This window comes from Coregonus lavaretus (assembly GCF_964263955.1).
Source record: "Coregonus lavaretus genome assembly, chromosome: 25".
Classification (NCBI taxonomy): Eukaryota; Metazoa; Chordata; class Actinopteri; order Salmoniformes; family Salmonidae; genus Coregonus; species Coregonus lavaretus.
The window spans coordinates 22,540,943-22,567,961 of record NC_140012.1 but is presented as its reverse complement, the minus strand read 5'-3'; the positions used below and the strand labels follow the sequence as shown (position 1 = coordinate 22,567,961).

The 27,019-nt window shown below is 43.0% G+C and overlaps 2 protein-coding genes across 2 annotated transcripts; one reads left to right on the top strand and one right to left on the bottom strand.

Moving 5' to 3' along the window:
• Positions 1 to 502: 502 nt before the first annotated feature.
• Positions 503 to 2,387, top strand: LOC311100387 (serine/threonine-protein kinase SBK1-like; the record flags this gene model as incomplete). Its single annotated transcript, XM_084141279.1, has 4 exons — positions 503 to 674; positions 845 to 1,047; positions 1,289 to 1,480; positions 1,677 to 2,387. 4 exons carry the CDS (start codon positions 503 to 505, stop codon positions 2,385 to 2,387), a joined length of 1,278 nt encoding a protein of 425 aa, XP_083997405.1.
• A 10,164-nt stretch (positions 2,388 to 12,551) lies between these two features.
• LOC311101214 (uncharacterized protein) lies at positions 12,552 to 26,831 on the bottom strand. Its single transcript, XM_084142322.1, has 6 exons — positions 26,623 to 26,831; positions 22,069 to 24,776; positions 18,566 to 18,659; positions 17,296 to 17,345; positions 13,615 to 13,692; positions 12,552 to 13,370 (listed from the first exon to the last, which is right to left on the bottom strand). The coding sequence occupies exons 2-5, from the start codon at positions 24,769 to 24,771 to the stop codon at positions 13,645 to 13,647; spliced, it is 2,895 nt and encodes a 964-aa protein (XP_083998448.1). The 5' UTR covers positions 24,772 to 24,776; positions 26,623 to 26,831; the 3' UTR covers positions 12,552 to 13,370; positions 13,615 to 13,644.
• Between the last annotated feature and the right edge of the window lie 188 nt (positions 26,832 to 27,019).

Below are 27,019 nucleotides of genomic sequence, written 5' to 3'. Positions count from 1 at the left end.
TGTGTGTGTGTGTGTGTGTGTGTGTGTGTGTGTGTGTGTGTGTGTGTGTGTGTGTGTGTGTGTGTGTGTGTGTGTGTGAATCTATAGTCGGAGGAATAGGTCAGAGTGTTCTGCGTCTGGATGGTAAACGCTGTGTTCGGAAAATAAATTATTCAGAGAGAATAATCACACTGTAGTAGGATGGAGTTAGGCTGGTGTGTGTTTGTGTGCATCACTACGTTTTCTGTTACTTGTTCGATATCTGTTTATTGGACATACAAAAGAAACAAAAACAAGATTTCCATTTTTTTTAGGATTAGCTGTTAATGTGTTTGCATGTTTGATGTATTTTCCACTAACAAAATGTCTGCCTGTTTCTATTTCTCTCTCCTTCTCTCCAGTGACACAAGCCGTTAGCCACCTCTCCAGTCCTGCCTCTGTGTCCGTCCCCTAAACTTGTCACCTGTTCCTGTCCGTCCCCTAACCCTATCCCCCAGTCCACCCCCTGACCTGGTTCCTCAGTATGAGTTCTTCTCCGCTGGGTTCCCGTGGCAACATGGACATTCTGGAGGAGCTGCAGCTGATCGCAGCCCAGAACCTGGAGAGGCTAGAGATCAACAAGTACTATGATGTCATCAGGGAGCTGGGCAAGGGCACCTACGGCAAGGTAGACCTGGTCATACACAAGATCAGAGGTGAGGACACACATGCACACATACACACACTAGACTTGATCTTGAGGATACACACATTTAACATGATTATTCACTAGTCCATTAAACTACAGCTCATAAATCTACAGGATTACGTGTAGCATGATCAACTATAACAATCATTCATCTCTCACATGTTGTTATCCCCCCAGGCACCAAGATGGCCCTGAAGTTCCTGAGGAAGAAGACGACCAAGCTGAAGTCGTTCCTGAGGGAGTACAGCATCTCTCTCTACCTCTCTCCCTGTCCCTTCATCATTAACATGTTTGGGATCGCCTTCGAGACTGATGACTACTACGTGTTTGCCCAGGAGTATGCCCTGGCTGGGGACCTCTTCGACATCATCCCTCCACAGGTACAAAGAGACAGAAATACAGGGATGCTTATTTGGGATGTTCTGTTATAATGGCTATGTAGGTTATGTTGTAAACATGAATTGGCTCTTAATAATGTTCAATGACAGTTTATAATAGCTTTTTGTCACATTACTTGTAAGGTTCCAGGTTCCAGTGCTTCATAACACATTTATAGTGGTTGTCATTACAGACGTCTTTGAGGTTTATATTGTTTTCTAACCTCCTCCCCTCTCCATCCAGGTTGGTCTCCCGGAGACGGTTGCTAAGCGCTGTGTGCACCAGATTGCCATCGCCCTGGACTACCTTCACTGTAAGAAGTTGGTGCACCGAGACATCAAGCCTGAGAACATCCTCATCTTCGACCGCGAGTGCCGCAAGGTCAAATTGTCCGACTTCGGCATGACACGCTGCGCTGGCTCGCCGGTCAAACGTGTGAGTGGGTCAAATCACATGCAACTTTATTTAAAAATACAAAAGTAGCGAACTGTATGGGAAATAGGGTGTCGTTTGAGATGCAGAAATTACCAAGTATGTCATAAAAGAGACCAGACCTCATGGGAGCCAACTTAAATAAAGAATGAAATCTTCCTCATCAATAAACAAATATTATTTATTCCTCTCCTCACAGGTGAGCGGTACCATCCCGTACACGGCTCCGGAGCTGTGCGATGCGTCTCGCCACGAGGGCTTCTGCGTGGACTACAGCACGGATGTGTGGGCTTTTGGCGTCCTCCTCTTCTGCATGCTGACCGGTAACTTCCCCTGGGAGAAGGCCCTTCCCTCCGACTCCTTTTACCAGGAGTTCACCCGCTGGCAGAGACACTGCACGGGCACCGTACCCTCGCAGTGGCGCCGCTTCACAGAGCAGGCCCTCCGCATGTTCCGCAGGCTCCTCTCTGTAGAGCAGGGCAGACGCTGCTCCGTCAAAGAGGTGTTTGGCTACTTCAGCCACAGCTGGATGCTGGATGGAGACAGCAACGGGAATGGAGGAGGGGGTGGAGAGAGAGAGAGGGAGAGAGGAGGAGGGGTGAGGGTGGAGGGGGAAGGGAGAAGTACGTCATCCTCGTCTGGAGAGGACGATGAAGACATGCTGGTGGAGAGGATGAAACAGCAGACTCTGTCTCCTCTCTCTCCTCCGGTGTCTGTGGAGAGGGGGACTGGGGGGACGAAGGCAGGGATGATGGAGTCAGGTGGAGGACACCATTTTGTGTCTGTTTCCACCACCAGCTCCGTATCCTCTACTAACAGCTATGAACGCATGCCCAGAGACAGCATCAGCAACAACAACCAGCCTCCCGGACGCATACTGGTGGCTACACCTATAGAGATCTGTGTCTGAGAGATGTGTGTGTGAGACGGGCCTGAGAAGGACTAAAATACTGCGTACAGTACACATACATGCACACACAGACACCTACATCCATATACACACACATATCCATACATACATGCATTTGGAAAGTATTCAGACCTCGACTTTTTCCACTTTGTTACGTTACAGCCTAATTCTAAAATTGATTAAATAGTTTTTTCCCTCATCAATCTACACACAATACCCCATAATGACAAAGCAAAAACATGTTTTAAGAGATGTTTGCAAATTTATTAAAAATGAAAAAATTAAATATTACATTTACATAAGGATTCAGACCCTTTACTCAGAACTTTGTTGAAGCACCTTTGGCAGCGATTACAGCCTCAAGTCTTCTTGGGTATGATGCTACAAGCTTGGCACACCTGTATTTGGGGAGTTTCTCCCATTCTCCTCTACAGATCCTCTCAAGCTCTTTCAGGTTGGATGGGGAGCATCACTGCACAGCTATTTTCAGGTCTCTCCAGAGATGTTAGATCGGGTTCAAGTCCTGGTTCTGGCGGGGCCACTGAAGGACATTCAGAGACTTGTCCCGAAGCCACTCCTGCGTTGTTTTGGCTGTGTGCTTAGGGTCGTTGTCCTGTTGGAAGGTGAACCTTCACCCCAGTCTGAGGTTCTGAGCGCTCTGGAGTTTTCATCAAGGATCTCTCTGTACTTTGCTCCGTTCATCTTTCCCTCAACCCTGACTAGTCTCCCAGTTCCTTCCGCTGAAAAACATTCCCACAGCATGATGCTGCCACCACCATGCTTCATCGTAGGGATGGTGTCAGGTTTCCTCCAGACGTGACACTTGGCATTCAGGCCAAAGAGTTCAATCTTGGTTTCATCAGACCAGATAATCTTGTTTCTCATGGTCAGAGTCCTTTAGGTGCATCTTGGCAAACTCCAAGTGGGCTGTCATGTGCCTTTTACTGAGGAGTGGCTTCCGTCTGGCCACTCTACCATAAAGGCCTGATTGGTGGAGTGCTGCAGAGATGGTTGTCCTTCTGGAAGGTTCTCCTATCTTCACAGAGGAACTCTAGAGCTCTGTCAGAGTGACCATCGGGTTCTTGGTCACCTCCCTGACCAAGGCCCTTCTCCCCCGATTGCTCAGCTTGGCCGGGCGGCCAGCACTAGGAAGAGTCTTGGTGGTTCCAAACTTCTTCCATTTAAGAATGATGGAGGCCACTGTGTTCTGACCTTCAATGCTGCAGACATTTTTTGGTACCTCAACACAATCCTGTCTCTGAGTTCTACGGACAATTCCTTCGACCTCATGGATTGGTTTTTGCTCTGACATGCACTGTCAACTGTGGGACCTTATATAGACAGGTGTGTACCTTTCCAAATCATGTCCAATCAATTGAATTTACCACAGGTGAACTCCAATCAAGTTGTAGAAACATCTCAAGGATGGTCAATGGAAACAGGATGCACCAGAGCTCAATTTCGAGTCTCATAGCAAAGGGCCTGAATACTTATGTAAATAAGTTAGTTCTGTTTTTTATTTTTAATACATTTGCAACAATTTCTAAAAACCTGTTTTCACTTTGTCATTATGGGGTATTGTGTGAAGATTGGTGAGGAAATAAATTAATGTAATCAATTTTAGAATAAGGCTGTAACGTAACAAAATGTGGAGAAAGTCAAGGGGTCTGAATACTTTCCGAATGCACTGTGCATACAAATGTTCACACACTCTCATACATACTATGTATACTCATACTCATACACAGACACATACTATACTATAACTATACGTTATTATCCTTACAAAAAGAAACTTGAGAACAGGGTCAAAAACAAGGAAATGTAATGAATTAATGAGTTAACATTTTGCCAAATAAAAAGGGATCAACTCAAGACATTCCTGATGATTCCAGTTGGGGTCTTAGGGTAAAATGATCCAGTCAGAGATCCAGTGATAAGTTATTCTACAGAGATGGCACATCTTTAGATCAACCAACCAACCCAGACAGACAAGACATGGAAAGAGAGGTTGAAAAACACATTGTGATCTCAAATGCTGGTATTCAGACAGTCTCAGAATAAGACCAAAATGTATTTCTTAAAGCAATATATTTTCCCCCCAAAAAGACTGAAATCGAAGGTGAATTGAGCTTCAGAACTGGCATGGCGGAACCATTTATGAAAAAGCCAAGAGATGAAGAGAGATGTTCTTTTGATTAGTATTTTTGAAGCTGATATAAATACCTTGTAAAATGTTCCTCAATGGAAGAATATCATCAAAATGAACAGCAGTTTTGATGTTTACTGTAATGCAATGTGAACTCTGGTACAAAGTATGTATGTGTGTGTGTACAGTATGTATGTATCACTGTATGTTCCGTGTGTATGGATTGGAAATATGATTAGGTGGATTTCTATTTTGCCTTTGGATTTACTTTATTTATTTCAATCCTAAATAACCAGATTAGCTTTAGGTGTTTTGTGTTTGACTAATTTCAGTAAAGATTTCTGGACTCTCTAGTGCCAAATCTCTGCTTGGTCTTCTGCAACACATTTTGAACAGGAAATGTAATACTGTTGCAACAACTGGATCTTGAAAATTACTGTGTTTAATAGTAGTTGTTGCATGGAGTATTCTCTCTCCAGTTTATGATTTAGATTTAGTCTGATGATGTGCTACACATTAATATTGGATCATTCAAAGCCACCAGATGGAGAAGAGTAAGGCATTAAGTTGGTAACACTTTATATGGATAGTCCCAAGTAGATGGTTTGTAGATGTAGACAATAACTGTCAACATTTCAACTAACTATCCATCAGGGTTGGGGTCAATTCCATTTAAATTCCAGTCAATTCAGGAAGTACACTGAAATTCCAATTCCAATTCTCTTCAATGCTTTTCAATTAGGAACATTTGGAATTGGAATTTGGTTTACTTTCTGAATTGCCTGAATTAAAATAGAATTGACCCTAACCCTGCTATCCACCAACCCTAACCTTAACCTTAACCCTTATCCTAACCCTGAACTTAACCCTTACCTTATTCTAAACCTAACCCTAAGCGCAACCTTAGCAAGCAGTTGCTTATCAACAGTTTGTTGATAGTATGACCATCTGTAGATAATTTATGTGGGACTATCCAAATAAAGTGTGACCATTTAGATGAAGTTTTTTTTAGTACCAGTCAAAAGTTTGGACACTCCTACTCATTCAAGGGCTTTTCTTTATTTTTACTATTTTCTACATTGTAGAATAATAGTGAAGACATCAAAACTATTAAATAACACATATGAAATCATGTAGTAACCAAAAAAGTGTTAAACAAATCAACATATTTATATTCTTCAAAGTAGCCACCATTTGCCTTGATGACAGCTTTGCACACTCTTGGCATTCTCTCAACCAGCTTCATGAGGAATGCTTTTCTAACAGTCTTGAAGGAGTTCCCACATATGCTGAGCACTTGTTGGCTGCTTTTCCTTCACTCTGCGGTCAAACTCATCCCAAACCATCTCAATTGGGTTGAGGTCGGGTGATTTGTGGAGGCCAGGTCATCTGATGCAGCACTCATCACTCTCCTTCTTGGTCAAATAGCCCTTACACAGCCTGGAGGTGAGTTGGGTCATTGTCCTGTTGAAAAACAAATGATAGTCCCACTAAGCGCAAACCAGATGGGATGGCGTATCACTACAGAATGCTGTGGTAGCCATGCTGGTTAAATGTGCCTTGAATTATAAATAAATCACAGACAGTGTCACCAGCAAAGCACCATCACACCTCCTCCTCCATGCTTCACGGTGGGAACCACACATGCGGAGATCATCCGTTCACCTACTCTGCGTCTCACAAAGACACGGCGGTTGGAACCAAAAATCTCAAATTTGGACTCATCAGACCAAAGGACAGATTTCCACCGGTCTAATGTCCATCGCTCGTGTTTCTTGGCCCAAGCAAGTCTCTTCTTCTTATTGGTGTCCTTTAGTAGTGGTTTCTTTGCAGCAATTCGACCATGAAGGCCTAATTCGCGCAGTCTCCTCTGAACAATTGATGTTGAGATGTGCCTGTTACTTGAACTCTGTGAAGCATTTATTTGTGCTGCAATCTGAGGTGCAGTTAACTCTAATGAACTTATCCTCTGCAGCAAAGGTAACTCTGGGCCTTCCTTTCCTGTGGCAGTCCTCATGAGAGCCAGTTATATCATAGCGCTTGATGGTTTCTGCGACTGCACTTGAAGAAACTTTCAAAGTTCTTGAAATCTTCCGGATTGACTGACCTTCATGTCATAAAGTAATGATGGACTGTCGTTTCTCTTTGCTTATTTGAGATGTTCTTGCCATAATATGGACTTGGTCGTTTACCAAATAGGTCTATCTTCTGTATACCACCCCTACCTTGTCACAACACAACTGATTGGCTCAAACGCATTAAGAAGGAAGAAATTCCACAAATGAACCTTTAACAAGGCACACCTGTTAATTGAAATGCATTCCAGGTGACTACCTCATGAAGCTGGTTGAGATAATACCAAGAGTGTGCAAAGCTGTCATCAAGGCAAAGGGGGACTACTTTGAAGAATCTCAAATATAAAATATATTTTGATTTGTTTAACACTTTCTTTGGTTACTACATGATTCCATATGTGTTATTTCATAGTTTTGATGTCTTCACTGTTATTCTACAATGTAGAAAATAGTCAAAATAAAGAAAAACCCTGGAATGAGTAGGTGTGTCCAAACATTTGACTGGTACTGTATTTTACAGATAACTTTATTCTGCTGCAGCAAGCCAAAATGTCCCAGAGCCTCCTGTTTGGAGACAGACAGATAGCTCTTAATGATGTCCAACACTTTATCCCTGCACCTTAACACATACATATCTACTTCATTCTTACACATTTTAGTCAATTTATTTGATTATTGTTTTGTTTTAAATGTCTTAATGCTGATGAATAGAGTATTGTTTGGATTCTGATAATTATTTAGCATTTTAAATTCAAGCAGAAAAATACAGTGAAGTACACAATCACATCTTTAAAAAATTGCATGATGAGTAACAAAAAAATATCTTTATGGACAATTTTAACTGGATTTACAAAAAATTATGTCAAGATTGTTGTCATGTGGAATTTAGCTGTAGCACAATTTCTTGCATTATGTCCTGAAGTGAATATTGGTCTTATCACCTCTTGAGACATCTTAGGGCTAAAAACCAGACAAAACAATCATGGTTCATTTTTATTCAATGTGTTGTGTTTGTATGCTGTTGATGTGTTTCCATCTCACCAATAAGAACTAGGATCTAGAGCTAGGTTACTGAGCCTGGGAATCCTAGGAGACTTTCTAGAATACTTAGATACTGTAGTTCTCAAAATAATGCATTTTTGATTAAGTGTGTAGCTTCTAAATTTCCAAGTCTTGAGAAGTTGCAAGGGAAATCTGGAGAGGATTTCTCACTTCCTTGCCAAGCAAAACATCACAAGAAAGAGTGGTGAATGAGTCATTTTAAAGTCAGAAATAAGATATATATTTTTTAACTGTGTTGTGATTTCCAGACATATTTGCATGAATCTGTATGTGCTGGAAAACAATTGTTTTTTTTGTTTTTTTGCTGTCACAGGCTGTAGTATTCTGTTCTTCACAATTAGGTGTCTGAATGTCGTAACAGTCAGTAAAGTTTTTTTATTTCTTTGAGGTTTGACATCTTCCAACAATGAACTGTTCAGTAAGGTTTGTAGCTAGTTGAAGTATTGTTCAATCACGCTCCGGGTAGAAGTTGGCTTCAAGCAGAGATGTAGGATCAGCTTACCCTCCCCAAATCCTCACCTTATCCATAAGGGTGAAAAACTCCACTGACCTTACATCAGTGTATTGGGTGGTGAGATTACTACAACTTGTGACAACCTATGACCTTATTGTGCTCTGACTCAAAACAACTTCCAGTCCTGATACACAGGGCTGGAGTTGTTTCTCTAGAGGCTAGTGATCACCAAGTCCTGGGGACCCACTAGGTGTGCAGGCTTTTATTCTAGCCCAACACTAACACACCTGATTCAACTAATCATCAAAATCTAAGGCTGAAACCTGGGTTGGAGACCACTGCTGTAGCCAATAGATGAGTTGGACAAAGAGGTTTCTGCAACGCTATCACGATGTAATGTGTTGCAAGTTGTGTATTGGAGTTCCCTGTCTATCTGTCCAGTGACATATTGATGCGGCATCATGATTTTAGTGGTGTTTTATTGAGTAGGGGAACACAGCGCAAGAACTCATGTCTGATTCTGTCTTTGCAATACAACCATCTTCCCTGTAAGCTCTGATTTAGTCAACAATAAAATGAAAACTTGTTGGAATGAATGCTGGTGTGAGTTTGTTCCCTGGACTCAGATGTCCCAGTACTCTGCAGGAGATACGGACATGCTCTTCTTACATTTCTAGCTATTACACCATATCACAACACAGGCCATTTAGCAACTGCAACAGCACAGTACCATGTTCCAGCATCTCTGCACCAACAGTGTGTTTGCAATAATATTATGAAGATTCATGGGAAGTTTAAGAAAGTTACAAGTTTGAGCGGTAGGTTGTCTATACTCTAGAACTATTGAAAATATAACTATTAAAATCACGAGACCTTCACACAAAAAAGGGGTTCAACAAAATATGTATTTTACAGTCACCTCTGTTAGCCAGGGGTAATCCACAGTACAAAATAACATCTGTAAAGTCGCCTTAAAATAAAGAGGGAGAGAGAAGTGACATTGGCAGTTCTTGTCAAACGTTACCCATAATACAACTGACTGACAACTAAATTGTATCAAGAACAGGTTTAAACCAGTAGACTGTATAAAGAAAAGGTTATAGTAGCCAACGCATAGCCTCTGCTGTGATGATCAATATCCTGTTACTGTTAGCATCTTTCCAGTCAATGTGTGATAAAACGTCAAAGGTCAAAACAAAAACACAAATAATTTGAATAATTGACACCCAGCCCTGAGATTTAGACATGGAAACAATATTACAAACCAAACACATTTTACAAACATGAAAATAATAGTCCAAAAGCCATATCTGGTACAATGCATCAGTTTGATTAAATAAAGTGGCTGTGACAATTAGGAAAAATCTGTTTCAAAGATGGCACAATATAACCAGATGTGGAGGTAAGTAGAATAGGTTTTTATGTGTAGCTAGCTACATTCCAATAGCCATACCACTTAGAATGCATGCCCAATACATTGCTTAATTCTAGGTGCTATACTAGTGTGGATATTGGTACAGACACACACGTGTATCTCCTCCTGTGTGAGGAATCCTCTCCCAGTGAGCGGCCTGCTGTAAAATTCACCATCTCTGCTGTTCAATCTCCCTGTACAGACTGACCGATTTCACTGGTCTCAGAACAACACTGCCTCTACTGTCACTATGGAAAAGTACACATAGAAACTAACTGCCAGACAGCACAACCTACAGCAACCAACCACAGCGACCTCTCTAAATGTACAGTATCAGACCTGCTCGGTTTACATCTACGTCTGCAGCAGAAGGAGCATTCCAGCTGCCATGGTTAGTTGTGTGGATGTCCAACAGAAGGCAATGTACTGGACACCCACTGATTTGTCTTTGCAACAAAGCTGGTAAAGATGAGTAAGACAATATAGAGCTCTAGTAGCTGTGATAAGGCTTTCGGAGAGTTCAGGTGAGGGATGACTTCAGACAGACAGGTGAATGGAAAAGGTTGAAGATGAACATTCTGACCAAATCAACGGCTACCTGGTAAAGGTGGATGTAAAGCACAAAATGTGGTCGATGGTTAAAAACTAGACTGACTGTAGCGCTACAGTCTATACTTGTTGGAATTCTACAGACAACATAGAGGTAATCTAAAATCAAGTCAGTTTACATCAAGTGATGGTTGAATGGTCCTAGCATTTCCCAGAGGCAAAATAAACTCCAAAAGGTGTGCCCTTGTTCAAACAAATAATGAATGTGTAAGGTATTGGGAGTAATGGTAGTGTTGGCTTGCAGTACTATCGTTGTAAATGTAATTCAAGAAAATAAAGAAACAAAATAGTGTAGAGTCTCAGTAAATAACAGAAGAGGAAAGTCAAGAGCAGATGACCGGTAATGAAGATGTGTGGACCAATCACTTTAGTCTCTGACAGCTGTGTCAGTGAGATAAATACAGCCATGGTGTCAATGGTATGAAAACAGATGAACAAGTTCTCTACTGATGATACCAACACAACTATGAGGGGCAGTGCCTGAATTAGATGCCACAGGCCAGGGTGAGTCCGCTTTGGAGATAATACTGCAGCCATGGCAAAGGATTTTACAGTTCCATATGGTAAATGCTACTCCAAAGTGCTTTCAGCAATATCCCTCCTCTTTAGAGGAAGTACATTCACAAGATTAATGTACAATACACATAAGCTACAGTTCCCTCAATAACTCTTCATATCCACTATAAAAATTTGCTGACAAAACAAAGTGCAAGTAAAATCAGTTGAAATGCACACCTTGCCTATTCTTGCCCTCTGTAAATCAGAACTAATCAGATGAATCAGGTACTATTTTCATCACATAAGAATAAACCTGTAAACGGAGTCTTGTAGCAAAGTATGGTCTTTATGAATAGATATTATCAAGTACAGTGAGGGAAAAAAGTATTTGATCCCCTGCTGATTTTGTACGTTTGCCCACTGACAAAGAAATGATCAGTCTATAATTTTAAATGGTAGGTTTATTTGAACAGTGAGAGACAGAATAACAACAAAAACATCCAGAAAAACGCATGTCAAAAATGTTATAAATTGATTAGCATTTTAATGAGGGAAATAAGTATTTGACCCCCTCTCAATCAGAAAGATTTCTGGCTCCCAGGTGTCTTTTATACAGGTAACGAGCTGAGATTAGGAGCACACTCTTAAAGGGAGTGCTCCTAATCTCATCTTGTTACCTGTTTAAAAGACAGCTGTCCACAGAAGCAATCAATCAATCAGATTCCAAACTCTCCACCATGGCCAAGACCAAAGAGCTCTCCAAGGATGTCAGGGACAAGATTGTAGACCTACACAAGGCTGGAATGGGCTACACGACCATTGCCAAGCAGCTTGGTGAGATGGTGACAACAGTTGGTGCGATTATTCGCAAATGGAAGAAACACAAAAGAACTGTCAATCTCCCTCGGCCTGGGGCTCCATGCAAGATCTCACCTCGTGGAGTTGCAATGATCATGAGAACGGTGAGGAATCAGCCCAGAACTACACGGGAGGATCTTGTCAATGATCAAGGCAGCTGGGACCATAGTCACCAAGAAAACAATTGGTAACACACTACGCCGTGAAGGACTGAAATCCTGCAGCGCCCGCAAGGTCCCCCTGCTCAAGAAAGCACATATACAGGGCCGTCTGAAGTTTGCCAATGAAAATCTAATTGATTCAGATGAGACCTGGGTGAAAGTGTTGTGGTCAGATGAGACCAAAATCGAGCTCTTTGGCATCAACTCAACTCGCCATGTTTGGAGGAGGTGGAATGCTGCCTATGATCCCAAGAACACCATCCCCACCGTCAAACATGGAGGTGGAAACATTATGCTTTGGGGGTGTTTTTCTGCTAAGGGGACAGGACAACTTCACCGCATCAAAGGGACGATGGACGGGGCCATGTACCGTCAAATCTTGGGTGAGAACCTCCTTCCCTCAGCCAGGGCATTGAAAATGGGTCGTGGATGGGTATTCCAGCATGACAATGACCCAAAACACACGGCCAAGGCAACAAAGGAGTGGCTCAAGAAGAAGCACATTAAGGTCCTGGAGTGGCCTAGCCAGTCTCCAGACCTTAATCCCATAGAAAATCTGTGGAGGGAGCTGAAGGTTGGAGTTGCCAAACGTCAGCCTCGAAACCTTAATGACTTGGAGAAGATCTGCAAAGAGGAGTGGGACAAAATCCCTCCTGAGATGTGTGCAAACCTGGTGGCCAACTACAAGAAACGTCTGACCTCTGTGATTGCCAACAAGGGTTTTGCCACCAAGTACTAAGTCATGTTTTGCAGAGGGGTCAAATACTTATTTCCCTCATTAAATTGCAAATCAATTTATAACATTTTTGACGTGTTTTTCTGAATTGTTTTGTTGTTATTCTGTCTCTCACAGTTCAAATAAACCTACCAATAAAATTATAGACTGATCATGTCTTTGTCAGTGGGCAAACGTACAAAATCAGCAGGGGATCAAATACTTTTCCCCCCTCACTGTACCTGTATTGTAATCAGAAATGGTTCTGTACAGAAACTTGGGGTTGAAATACTACACCATTCTGCACTCTCTCTACACCACCCCTATACGACCATCACGTCCTCTACCAAGTGGAGTCTTCAGCATTGGTTCTTACTAATAACTTAGATACAAACTATGGAAGTCTGTTCGGGTTGTTGCGTGTCAAAAAGATACACGTTAAATAACACTATTTGACCCGTCAAATAACACGACCCAAACGGCCTTCCATAACAAACACACCTCCAGGTCAATTGCAAAGTAAAAACAAAAGCCACACGATTCCCAAAAAATAAATAAGCAATATATAAATCACATACTTACAAAGCTTTACAAAATTAAATATCTCCAATTGTACTGTCAACATTTAAATTTTAAAAAAGGGGAGAATCCTTTTTCCTAATAAATAATTACAAAGCGATAGCACGTGTTTAGCATGCCATCATAAGCGACGTGAACACATTTCTCTTCTATCTAATGGTGATCTTGGCTTTGGGCCCCACACCCAACTCCTCTGTTCTGTTTGGTCATTTGCCCATCTAGCAGCCCATGAGAAGGACAGAGGTAACAGGACATTAGGACAGCCGTGGTCTCCTGCTTAGTCTGAGGCGCAGTGCATTACGTGTTGAAGGCAACACTACAGGTAGCAGGAGGAGTAGAAAGTCAGCTTTCAATCAGAGGACAGTGTTCCAGTGTCACCACGGTTACCGGGCTCATAGGAGAAACCCCCCTGGAACGGAAGAAAAACAAAAACACATTCAGGTTTCCAAACAAAGAGAGTTAAACATTTAGCACTTCGTGATTTGGATATACATAGTAAATGCCCCACTAACATCATTGTTATTAAAGAATGTTACAATAATGTACAAAAAAATAATGCTGGATTAAAAAAAATATATATATATATATATTTTTTTTTACAAAGACCAGAAGAGGTGGTGCTGTCATGTATAATGTAACAGAGAACCACTGACCATGTGTAGTCAGTCTGTCTCCTGGTTGTGTCACCTGTCGTCTCTTCTGCTCCCAGGAGGGCCTTTGAATGACTTGTTCTGGGGAGGAATGCGCGCACACAAAACACACAGATTCCCAGTGAAAGGAAAATGTAACAGTGAAAGTAGATCAGTGTACTGTACAATACTCGCAGTGACTAAGTGCTGGAGAAATCCAATCCCAATGTTCATTCCCTTCTGGTTTTCTAGGACTGTGTACAGTGCCTTCAGAAAGTATTCACACCTTTTACTTTTTCTACATTTTGTTGTATTACAGACTGAATTTAAAATGGATTGAGATTTTATGTCACTGGCCTACACACAATAACCCATAATGTCAACGTGGAATTATGTTAAAATGTTTTACCAATTAACTTAAAAAATGAAAAGCTGAAATGTCTTGAGTCAATAAGTATTCAACCCCTTTGTTATGGCAAGCCTAAATAAGTTCAGGAGTAAAAATGTGCTTAACAAGTCCCATAATAAGTTGCACGGACTCACTGTGTGCAATAAAATTGTTTAACATGATTTTTGAATGACTACCTCATCTCTGTACCCAACACATACAATTATCTGTAAGGTCCCTCAGTCGAGCAGTGAATTTCAAACGCAGACTCAACCACTAAGAACAGGGAGGTTTTCCAATGCCTTGCAAAGAAGGGCACCTATTTGTAGACGGGTAAAAAAATAAAATAAAGCAGACATTGAATATCTCTGAATATGGTGAAGTTATTAATTACACTATGGATGGTGTATCAATATACCCAGTCACTACAAAGATACAGGCGTCCTTCCTAACTCAGTTGCCGGAGATGAAGGAAACCGCTCAGGGATTTCCCCATGAGGCCAATGGTGACTATAAAATAGTTAAGAGTTTAATGGCTGTGATAGGAGAAAACTGAGGATGGATCAACAACATTGTAGTTACTCCACAATACTAACCAAATTGACAGAGTGAAAAGGAAGCCTGTACAGAATAAAAATATTCCAAAACATGCATCCTGTATGCAACAAGGCACTAAAGTAACACTGCAAAATAATTTGGCCAAATACAATACAACACATTACTGAGTGCCACTCACCATATTTTCACACATAGTGGTGACTGCATCATGTTATGGGTATGCTTGTATTTGTTAAGCACTGGGGAGTTTTTCAGGATAAAAATAAACGGAATGGCGCTAAGCACAAAAAATCGTAGAGGAAAACCTGGTTCAGTCTGCTTTCCACCAGACACTGGGAGATGAATTCACCATTCAGCAGGACAATAATTGTTCTTTTATATAACCCTTATTTTACCAGGTAAGTTGACTCAGAACACATTCTAATTTACAGCAACGACCTGGGGAATAGTTACAGGGGAGAAGAGGGGGAATGAATGAGCCAATTGGAAGCTGGGGATGATTAGGTGGCCATGATGGTATGAAGGCCAGATTGGGAATAACCTAAAAGATAAGGCCAAATCGACACTGGAGTTGCTTACCAGGAAGACAGTTAATGTTCCTGAGTGGCCGAGTTACAGTTTTGATTTAAATCTACTTGAAAATCTATGGCAAGACCTGAAAATTATCAACAGAGCTTGAAGAATTTTGAAAAGAATAATGGGCAAATGATGCACAATCCAGGTGTGGAAAGCTCTTAGAGACTTACCCAGAAAGACTTACAGCTGTAATCACTGTCAGAGGTGCTTCTACAAAGTATTGACTCAGAATGCTTACATAAATGAGATATTTCTGTATTTAATTTTCAATAAAATGTGCAAAGATTTCTAAAAACATGTTTACACTATGGTTTATTGTGTGTGTGTGTGTGTGTGTGTGTATATATATATATATATATATATATATATATATATATACACACACACACAGTGGGGAGAACATGTATTTGATACACTGCCGATTTTGCAGGTTTTCCTACTTACAAAGCATGTAGAGGTCTGTAATTTTTATCATAGGTACACTTCAACTGTGAGAGACGGAATCGAAAACAAAAATCCAGAGAATCACATTGTATGATTTTTAAGTAGTTAATTTGCATTTTATTGCATGACATAAGTATTTGATCACCTACCAACCAGTAAGAATTCCGGCTCTCACAGACCTGTTAGTTTTTCTTTAAGAAGCCCTCCTGTTCTCCACTCATTACCTGTATTAACTGCACCTGTTTGAACTCGTTTCCTGTATAAAAGACACCTGTCCACACACTCAATCAAACAGACTCCAAGCTCTCCACAATGGCCAAGGCCAGAGAGCTGTGTAAGGACATCAGGGATAAAATTGTAGACCTGCACAAGGCTGGGATGGGCTACAGGACAATAAGCAAGCAGCTTGGTGAGAAGGCAACAACTGTTGGCGCAATTATTAGAAAATGGAAGAAGTTCAAGATGACGGTCAATCACCCTCGGTCTAGGGCTCCATGCAAGATCTCACCTCGTGGGGCATCAATGATCATGAGGAAGGTGAGGGATCAGCCCAGAACTACACGGCAGGACCTGGTCAATGACCTGAAGAGAGCTGGGACCACAGTCTCAAAGAAAACCATTAGTAACACACTACGCCGTCATGGATTAAAATCCTGCAGCGCACGCAAGGTCCCCCTGCTCAAGCCAGCGCATGTCCAGGCCCGTCTGAAGTTTGCCAATGACCATCTGGATGATCCAGAGGAGGAATGGGAGAAGGTCATGTGGTCTGATGAGACAAAAATATAGCTTTTTGGTCTAAACTCCACTCGCCGTGTTTGGAGGAAGAAGAAGGATGAGTACAACCCCAAGAACAGTATCCCAACCATGAAGCATGGAGGTGGAAACGTCATTCTTTGGGGATGCTTTTCTGCAAAGGGGGCAGGACGACTGCACCGTATTGAGGGGAGGGCCAGGTATCGCGAGATCTTGGCCAACAACCTCCTTCCCTCAGTAAGAACATTGAAGATGGGTCGTGGCTGGGTCTTCCAGCATGACAACGATCCGAAACACACAGCCAGGGCAACTAAGGAGTGGCTCCGTGAGAAGCATCTCAAGGTCCTGGAGTGGCCTAGCCAGTCTCCAGACCTGAACCCAATAGAACATCTTTGGAGGGAGCTGAAAGTCCGTATTGCCCAGCGACAGCCCCGAAACCTGAAGGATCTGGAGAAGGTCTGTATGGAGGAGTGGGCCAAAATCCCTGCTGCAGTGTGTGCAAACCTGGTCAAGACCTACAGGAAACGTATGATCTCTGTAATTGCAAACAAAGGTTTCTGTACCAAATATTAAGTTCTGCTTTTCTGATGTATCAAATACTTATGTCATGCAATAAAATGCAAATTAATTACTTAAAAATCATACAATGTGATTTTCTGGATTTTTCAGGCTGTAAAAACAAAATGTGGAAGAAGTCAAGGGGTATGAATACTTTCTGAAGGCACCGTATATCATACTGTAGGGCTGTGTAGTCAGCCTCGGCATGAAGCAATGCTGAACTGAAGCCATACTTCATATTAGCGACGCACAGTAAATCATAAAATGGAGGATTGTTAAACTGTTGGCTTCATGCCAGCCTCAACTCTTCCACAAAGACAACATTTGTCCAATAGAGTGAGACTAAAAACACAGCCACTGAGTGACAGAGAGATAGGCTTAGTAAGGATCAAACCTAGCAGTCACTTCAATTAATCAACCATCCATACCTTGTGCTTGGTGCATTTCATGGAGAAGTTCTCTTCATTGAGGACACAGTCTGTGGGGAGAAGAATGCTTGGATCAATAAAAGACAGTGATTCATCAGATTGCTCAATAGCCAACAGCAGTCGAAACAGCCTCCACAAACACCAACAGGCTACAGATAGGGATAGGTTGTAACAGAGAGCGCCTGCAACACACAACGATTTAAAGAACACACACAGGGTACGTCCGTGGAGCTGGGGTGGCATTACCGTTATTGAACCACAGTACGAGGCCTAACCTTAAACACCACTCTACCAAACTTAGACTGTGGCACAACATGGCATTCGGCACACAAAATAGACAATCAGGGAACAAGGCTGGATGTCTGTTTTAATAAGATACATATATAAAGCAACATGATAAGTCAAGATAAAATCACGTCTCAGAACCGATTACGAACATTAGTCATCAGTCACTGAGGTGGCTCAAACTTCTGGGCTGACTGCTACCAAGTTCAATATGAAAGCCTTGGCATGGGGGGTTTTCATTAGTGCACACCGTAGCAAAACGTTTTGCAACGGAAAAACTAAAACAAGCGTTTCTTATTGGACAAATTCAGGTAGGCCCCTCCCCATTTCAGCCCGTTTGCTTCCCGGTGAATACACCCGTTGTCTCGGCTGCAAGAATAGACTAGACTGGGTCATGTTTACTATGAGGACTCGGTAGCTGTTGACGGGCTGGAGAACTAATAGGTGTATTTATTATGGATCCCCATTAGCTGCTGCCAAGGCAGTAGCTACTCTTCCTGGGGTCGGGCAAAATTAAGGCAGTTACACATAAAAATAAAAAAAACATTACAATACATTCATAACAGATTCCACAACATATTAAGTGTGTGCCCTCAAGTCTCTACTCTCCTACCACATATATAACACAAAATCCATGTGTGTATAGTGCGTATGTTATCGTGTGTTCGTATGCATGTGTCTATGTTTGTGTTGCATCACAGTCCCTGCTGTTCCATAAGGTGTATTTTTTATGTAGTTTTTTTTTTAATCTAAATTTTACTGCTGTTAACACAGCAGGAAGTGACGATACATACCATCCTGCATTAGAATCATGGCAGACTTATGGGAGGACCCAGTACACTTCCTAGTCCTGGACGCCTGGTTGAGATGCTTCCAAATGTATCCTTCCCTCCTCCCTTCTTCCGCATAAATATTGCAACTGGGCCCATTACTAAGCAGAAGTAGAAGGGTCCCAGCTAGGGACAGGGCAGAGGGGGAGACTCACCTGACTGTAGAGAACACCTGTAGTGATACTTGTTGGGGCATCCTTTGAAGAAGCAGCCCAACGTGGCACCTGGGATATCGCAGCGAGAACACGTCTGAAAACATGAAATATAATTAATTGGTTGGGTGTTACAGACCAAGACCAAAAGACAAGATGCTATAATATTTTACATTGCTAAACAGAACTCTAGTACTATTACATACACCACCGGTCAAAGGTTTTAGAACACCTACTCATTCAAGGGTTTTTCTTTATTTTTTTAAATGTTCTACATTGTAGAATAATAGAGAAGAAATCAAAACTATGAAATAACACATATGGAATCATATAGTAACCAAAAAAGTGTTAAACAAATCAAATAATATTTTATATTTGAGATTCTTCAAATAGCCACCCTTTGCCTTGATGACAACTTTGCACACTCTTGGCATCCTCTCAACCAGCTTCATGAGGTAGTCACCTGGAATGATTTTCAATTAACAGTTGTTAATTTGTGGAATTTCTGTCCTTCTTAATGCGTTTGAGACAATCAGTTGTGTTGTGACAAGGTGTGTGTGTGTGTGTGTGTGGGGGGGGGGGGGGGGGGGGGGGGGTTCAATTAACAGACATCTCAACATCAACTGTTCAGAGGAGACTGTGTGAATCAGGCCTTCATGGTCGAAATGCTGCAAAGAAACCACTACTAAAGGACACCAATAAGAAGAGACCTGCTTGGGCCAAGAAACACGAGCAATGGACATTAGACTGGTGGAAATGTGTCCTTTGGTCTGTAGTCCAAATTTGAGATTTTTGGTTCCAACCGCCATGTCTTTGTGAGAGGCGGTGTGGGTGAACGGATGATCTCTGCATGTGTATTTCCCAACATAAAGCATGGAGGAGGAGGTTTTGTGGTGTGGGGGTGCTTTGCTGGTGACACTGTCTGGGATTTATTTAGAATTCAAGGCACACTTGACCAGCTTGGCTATCACAGCGATACGCCATCCCATCTGGTTTGGGCTTAGTGGGACTATCATTTGTTTTTCATTTACATTATCCAGAGTGACTTACAGTTAGTGAGTGCATACATTATTTTTATTTTATTTTTCATACTGGCCCCCCGTGGGAATCGAACCCACAACCCTGCAAACGCCATGCTCTACCAACTGAGCTACATCCCTGCCGGCCATTCCCTCCCCTACACTGGACGACGCTGGGCCAATTGTGCGCCGCCCCATGGGTCTCCCGGTCGCGGCCGGCTACAACAGAGCCTGGATTCGAACCAGGATCTCTAGTGGCACAGCTAGCACTGCGATGCAGTGCCTTAGACCACTGCACCACTCGGGACAATGACCCAAAACACACTTACACGCGGTATAAGGGCTATTTGACCAAGGAGAGTGATGGAGTGCTGCATCAGATGACCTGGCCTCCACAAATCACCCGACCTCAACCCAATTGAGATGATTTGGGATGAGTTGGACCATAGAGTGATGGAAAAGCAGCCAACAAGTGCTCAGTATATGTGGGAACTCCTTCAAGATTGTTGGAAAAGCATTCCTCATGAAGCTGGTTGAGAGAATGCCAAGAGTGTGCAAAGCTGTCATCAAGGCAAACGGTGGCTACTTGGAAGATATCAATATTTTTATTTGTTTAACACTTTTTTGGTTACTACATGATTCCACATGTGTTTTTCATAGTTTGGATGTCTTCACTATTATTCTACAATGTAGAAAATAGTTTTAAAAAAAGAAAACTTCAATAAGTAGGTGTTCTAAAACTTTTGACCAGTAGTGTACTTCTACAAAAACATTAGATAAATCTCAAATTGTAAAAAGATGGCTAAAACAACAGACATAGTCTCTATGGGAGGTAAAGAACACTACATACAGTGCATTCAGAAAGTATTCAGACCCCTTGACTTTTTCCACATTTTATTACATTACAGCCTTATTCTAAAATGGATAAAAAACAACAAAAAAACACTATTTTTTACAAATAAATAACAGAAATACCTTAATTTTAAATAATTATTCAGACCTTTTGCTATGAGACTCAAAATTGAGCTCAGTTGCATCCTGTTTCCATTGATCATCTTTTGAGATGTTTCCACAATTTGATTGGAGTCCACCTGTGGTAAATTAAATTGGACATGATTTGATAAAGGCACACACCTGTCTATATAAGGTGCCATGATTGACAGTGCATGTCAGAGCAAAAACCAAGCCATGAGGTCGAAGGAATTGTCCGTAGAATTCCGAGACAGGATTGTGTCGAGGCATAGATCTGGGGATGGGTACCAAAAAATGTCTGCAGCATTGAAGGCCCTAAAGAACACAGTGGCCTCTATCATTCTTAAATGGAATAAGTTTGGAACCACCAAGACTCTTCCTAGAGCTGGCCGCCCGGCCAAACTGAGCAATCGGAGGTGAAGGGCCTTGGTCAGGGAGGTGACCAAGAACCCGATGGTCACTCTGACAGCTCTAGAGTTCCTCTGTGGCGATGGGAGAACCTTCCAGAAAAATAACAATCTCTGCAGCACTCCACCAATCAGGACTTTATGTTAGAGTGGCCAGACGGAAGACAATTCACAGTAAAAAGGCACATGACAGCCCGCTTGGATTTTGCCAAAAGGCACCTAAAGGACTCTCAGACCATGAGAAACAAGATTCTCTGGTCTGATGAAACCAAGATTGAACTCTTTGACCTGAATGCCAAGCGTCACGTCTGGAGGAAACCTGGCACCATCCCTACAGTGAAGCATGGTGGTAGCAGCATCATGCTGTGGGGATGTTTTTCAGCGGCAGGGACTGGGAGACTAGTCAGGATTGAGGGAAAGATGAACGGAGCAAAGTACAGAGAGATCCTTGATGAAAACCTGCTCCAGAGCGCTCAGGACCTCAGACTGGGGTGAAGGTTCACCTTCCAACAAGACAATGACCATAAGCACACAGCCAAGACAACGCAGGAGTGGCTTCGGGACAAGTCTCTGAATGTCCTTGAGTGGCCCAGTCAGAGCCTGGACTTGAACCCGATCGAACATCTCTGGAGAGACCTGAAAATAGCTGTGCAGCGATGCTCACTATCCAACCTGACAGAGCTTGAGAGGATCTGCAGAGAAGAATGGGAGAAACTCCCCAAATAAAGGTGTGCCAAGCTTGTAGCGTCATACCCAAGAAGACTCTAGGCTGTAATCGCTGCCAAGGGTGCTTCAACAAAGTACTGAGTAAAGGGTCTGAGTACTTATGTAAATGTGATATTTCCGGGGTTTTAAAAAAACAACTAAATTTGCAAAAATGTCTAAAAATCTGTTTTTGGTTTCTCATTATTTGGTATTGTGTGTAGATTGATGAGGGGGGAAAAAACAATTTAATCAATTTTAGAATAAGGCTGTAACGTAACAAAATGTGGAGAAAGTCAAGGGGTCTAAATACTTTCCAAATGCACTGTATACTCCCCAATCATAATTCAATAGACTCATTTAAACATACAGAGGCACATTTCTGGGCTGCAGAATTTAAACTTACCGTCTCCTGAGCCACCTTGACCGCCTCTTCCAGACCGTAGACCCTCCCCTTCACCAGGAACACACCTGCAGACCAGATGCTACAGTCCTCGTGGAGCCAGTACTCACACTGGTCTAGAGGCACCACAGGGGCGCTGTACCAGTCCTCTACTGCAGCCGCAGCCTCAGATGTAACCCCAGCCCCAGTCCCAGCCTCAATCCTGGCCCTCTTTGCTGCAGGGCTGCCTGAAGGGTCACTGGTCCACCTCCCCAGCAGGCCATCCTGGTTCAGCCGCGGGCCAGGTTTGTGGGGCCAGGGGACCCCTGGGGGCCGAGCACACTTTCTGCCCTGGCCTCTCATGCTGCAGGAGGAGTCAGAGTCACTGAAATCCTCCTCCTCTTCTTTGAGGCCTGGGGTGCTAACAGGGGGTTTAGTGCTGGGTCTGTATCCTTCAGGGTAGTAGGGGCCGTGGAGGTCCCCCAGGTCCATGGCATTAGCCGAGCCTCTACAGAGGCAGCAGACCAGGGAGCTGTGGTATTGGCTGTGGGTGGAGATGCGGCCCAGGTGGAGACAGGAGGTGGAGGGTATAGCCCCAGGGATGAAACCCCCAGACCCTGAGCCTCCAGCCTGCTGTTGCCCCTGACCCTTCTTCTGCCTGGGCTTCTCCTCCTCTGGGTAGTTGATGACAGTACAGTTGGCAGGGGAGGTGGAGGAGGGCTTAAGGTCCATATGGATGAAAGGAGAGAACGTGTCCCTCCTAATATCCCTCTTCTCCTCCTTGTAGTTGACGTATTTCAGTTTTATTTCAGGCTCCTGAGGGGAAAACATAGAGGAAAACTGGCCCAGTCTAGGTTTCTTCCGTTTCTTCTTGGGAGCAGGGGTTGCCTTCATGGTTTTGGCTGTGGGAGAAGCTGCTTCGCTGCATGTAGTCTTAGCTTTATGCTTCCCGTGGCTTTTTGGAGATGTTTTAAGTGGCCGTGATACAGTCAGTACATCCACCTCGGAGGGCTCAGGGTCTGACTCTCTGTGTTCCGACTCCTTCTCTGAATCTTTGACTGGAGCAAAGGGCGGGCTGGAGGTTTTTGGAGATGTGCTGTGGTTGTGTGGGTATTTGGAAAAACAGGTGTGTTCAGAATCTGACGTTGACTCTTTACAACTGTCTGTGTTCCTGTTAATGCTATCCATACAGCCTTTCGTTGAGTCTGGCTTTACTCTGGCTGCCTTTACTTTAGTCTCTCCCTCTGAACTAGATGCTGCTTTATTCTGGACTTTCTTCTTCCCTACAGATGAGGTATGTTTGTTAGGACTAACATTGGCTTTAGATGGACTGCTCTGAGTCTGGGGATTTGTCGGAGGCTGGGTCTGGGTCTTTGAGGCCTTGGGCTTCTTAGTGGATACTTTATACCAGTTAGGGTTTATGTTCATCACTATGGCCTCTAACCTAGTTCCCCTGCCAGAGCGAGGGGGAAGTTTTTTCTTCTCAAAAGTCCTCTGCTCTGCCTTTGCATTACCATTCAAGTGAGAAGCAGCCGTCTCCTTGGGTTTCTTTTCTAAAATCTCTGGCACAGTGCTCTCGTCTTCTGTCAAGTCAACAATAGACTCTGAAGCTGCCTTGGGTTTATGTCCTGACTGCTGGTAGTCCTTGCTGGTATCTAACATTGGTGTATTATCACCATTAGACCTTATCCCCTGTACTGCAGACAGCCCAGGCCCACCTCTCTCCAGCTCATCCAAGCTGGTATCAGCTGTCTCGTCTGCTAAATAATTTTCAAAGCTGGGTGTGCAGGAGGCCTGAGGCAGAATGAACACATCCTCTACGTCATCCAGTGTGGTAACAGAGGGAGAGACTGGGTCCTCCAGAGGACTGATATACTCCCTACTATGAGAACACAGGTCCCTGTTGTCCTGGATCAGGACTGGCTCCTCCGTTCTAGATGAGATGAGAAAGAGAACCTCTGAGTCAGCCCTCCTCCGTCCTTCCTCCTCCTCCTCCTCCTCCTCCTCCTCCTCCTCCTCCTCCATGTCTGTAATGAGAGGCTCTGGAGAGGAATCGATACATATTGCAGAATTAGACCAGCTGCTGCTACTCCTGCCATTCTGCAGTCCTGCATTGTGGTCTGCGTCCTGAGAAAGACTGTGATCCATTGAACTCCCTCTCTGTTGAGGCTTGTATTTCTCTACTCCTCCATTACTGGCGACTCGACTGCTGTTGATTTCATGAGCCTGTTGCATCAGACACACCCCTGCTACATTCTCACCCACCACCTGAGCTCGAGGCATAGAGTCAAACATGTCAGACTGAGGCACTAAGCCCAGAGGCCTATCCATCTGCTGCAGGTAGCCATCCATGGTTGAGAACTTGCTGATCGACGGTACACAGTAGAGAGAGGAATGCTGAGAGAGAGAGTCATGAGCGGAAAAAACATGAGACCGGCTTACATAGGAGAGTGTGACTGTAGTGTTGGAGAAGGCATTGTCCGGCTGGATCTGGTCTCCTGGTTGAAGCCTGTGGTCGGGGTCAGTTTCTGGGAAGGAGAGTCCCTTGCTGGATCCAGAGCCTGGGTACCAGCTTGGAGGCTTGACCACCTGTAGGGGCTCCATGGAGTTGGCTTTTACGAGGCAATCCTCACCTTTTCTGGTCAGGTCTATCGCAGCAGGGAGGCTACGGGTGGAGGAGAGGTCTTGGGGCTGTAAATCATCGGAATCCCCCGGTGGTTGCTCCATAGCAACTGAAATTGAGCAGAAATGCAGAAAGGTTAGATAAATACATGGCATTGAAACTATTTTTGCTGACCTCAGTGGGAACATGACTGGATATAGGACAAGATTGGGTTCCATCTAGCCTGGAAATCTGACACTGAATTCTACGTTCGGCATAAATGAGCCTTTGGATTAAGAAAGTTTCCTCTCACGACCTCTACAAGCCAGAATGTTAAAGAAAATGATATTTTAACTTAATTTACCGGTTGTCCATGCGGTTGGTCCTTTGCGGGTAGGAATAGGAGACAAAATATCCACAGTAAAGTATAATTACATCAACTTTTCAAAGCCCTGGTAGTGCATTCAAATATCTATAATACATGCACGAGACACGACCTCATCGACCTCATGCACATGTTTACATGGTTCAGGTGATATACATCTGAAGGCACTACCAGCACTTTGAAAAGTTGATGTAATTACACTTTCCTGTGGATATATTGTTTCACATTCCTACCTGCAAAAGGAACAATCTCACAGACAACCGATAAAGTAAATTAAAATATCATGTTAATCAACGTTCTGGCTTGTAGAGGTAATGAGAGGAAACTTTCCTGATCCAAACCCTCATTTATGGCCGAAGTTGAATCCAATGCAATTCAACGTCGGGTCTCCAGGCTAGGTTCCATCATCATGAAGCACATTTGCCAGCAGTGGGATTGCATTTTTATCTTTCTAGATAGCCAACGGTACGTTAGCTACAGAGTAACTTATCGACAACAAGTAACACTAGCTATAACAAATAGATATAATTTGATAATTTGCTAACTAGAAAGCTAAATGTGCCCATCTTCGGTAAATTATCCAAAGTGCAAACTTTCAGTGTGCAACATTACAACATAGAAGTCAGACCTAAAACCTAAAGGTTAGCTAACGTTTTCGTTGGCTGTTAGTGTTCACTCCGTTTCCCGTTAATACTGTTGGAAGTAATGCAGCTACGGAGTTCAGCTAGAATGTTGCAGAATCGTGTAAGTTAGTGTCGCGCGGGTTATGCTAATGACTAAATAATGAACAACCAAATTGCAACAATGTAGCGCGTTAGCACTAGCGTGTAGTTAGCAAGCTGACTTGGAAAAAGTGGTCAACTCAGAAAAGTGTTTGCTGGAAATGCACTAAAATAAGAGTGTTAAGAAGAGAAAGTAGCAAAAGTTGAGAACTGGCTTCTAACCTCTTTGCCTTCTCACAAACGAATAGAACGTACATTTATGTTTAGCTAGCTAGCTAACTAAACTTGCCGTAACTGGAATGACAGCTGACAGGCGCGAGCTATTAGTACTGTATTACCTACATTTGTGTGTCTTCAGTGAAATGTGAAGGATGAACCGTGCCACTACAATTACAGCTAGCTAGCTACCTCGCTAGTTATTACATTAACCATACATGATACGTTCACTTAGTAAACAGGATAAGTGCTGTTTTGGTTATCTAATGTAGCCAGTTCGCGATGTGCTACGCTAACGTTAGATAGCTAGCAAACAACTTAGCCGCTTACCACAAACGGCACTTATCCCGATAGCTAATGCTCTGCCCTGGATCATGACAAGTTAATTTGTAACTGATATGGCAACGTTAGCTTATTGGGAAATAATGGGTGGATGGCTGGTGGCTATCATAATAAAAGACTTGACAATTTGCTGGTGATAGTGCCACTCAGCGTTGGGGCTCGATCTCCCCGCACATCACGGCGGAGTGATGCATCTAGCTAGCTAACTACCCTCGTTGACTTATTCATGTTAGCTTGCTAAGCTAACTTGCTAGGCCCTTCATATGAAACAAAAGAGCGAGCATACTGCGCTGCCGGAGACTGAAACTTACCCAAACGGGAAGGAGTGGGGGGCTTTAGAAACGTCAAATTCAACAGTGAGTCCCACCCAACATCTCGTCAAGACCCCATCTGCTAGTACCCTAAAACGCCAAACTATATGTTTGAAAAATTCCACATTTGTATTAGTACATTTGTAAACGGGTTAAAAAAATTAAATAAAAATCCCTGGTTGTAGATACTTTCCTGGACCCACTTCTCTCTCCGCGCGTGAGCTGCACTTCAAGAACAGCACTTGTCAGCTGGCGATCACAGTGAAGCATTATGGGAAGGTAGGAAAGCGGGCAGCGTTCAAGACATTTAATGTTGTGTGGCGTTTGACTGGAGTGATTACTGAGCTCTTCAGTAAGGCCATTCTACTGCCAATGTTTGTCTATGGAGATTGCATGA

Bases quoted from the DNA above. Each gene is read 5' to 3' on its own strand.
- LOC311101214 (XM_084142322.1), bottom strand. From the start codon at position 24,771: ATGGAGCAACCACCGGGGGATTCCGATGATTTACAGCCCCAAGACCTC. The intron at 18,660-22,068 runs GTAAGTTTAAAT...TCATGTTTTCAG, and splicing joins TCAAGGTGGCTCAGGAGACG to ACGTGTTCTCGCTGCGATAT. The intron at 13,693-17,295 runs GTATGGATGGTT...ATTCCTCCCCAG, and splicing joins TGAAATGCACCAAGCACAAG to AACAAGTCATTCAAAGGCCC.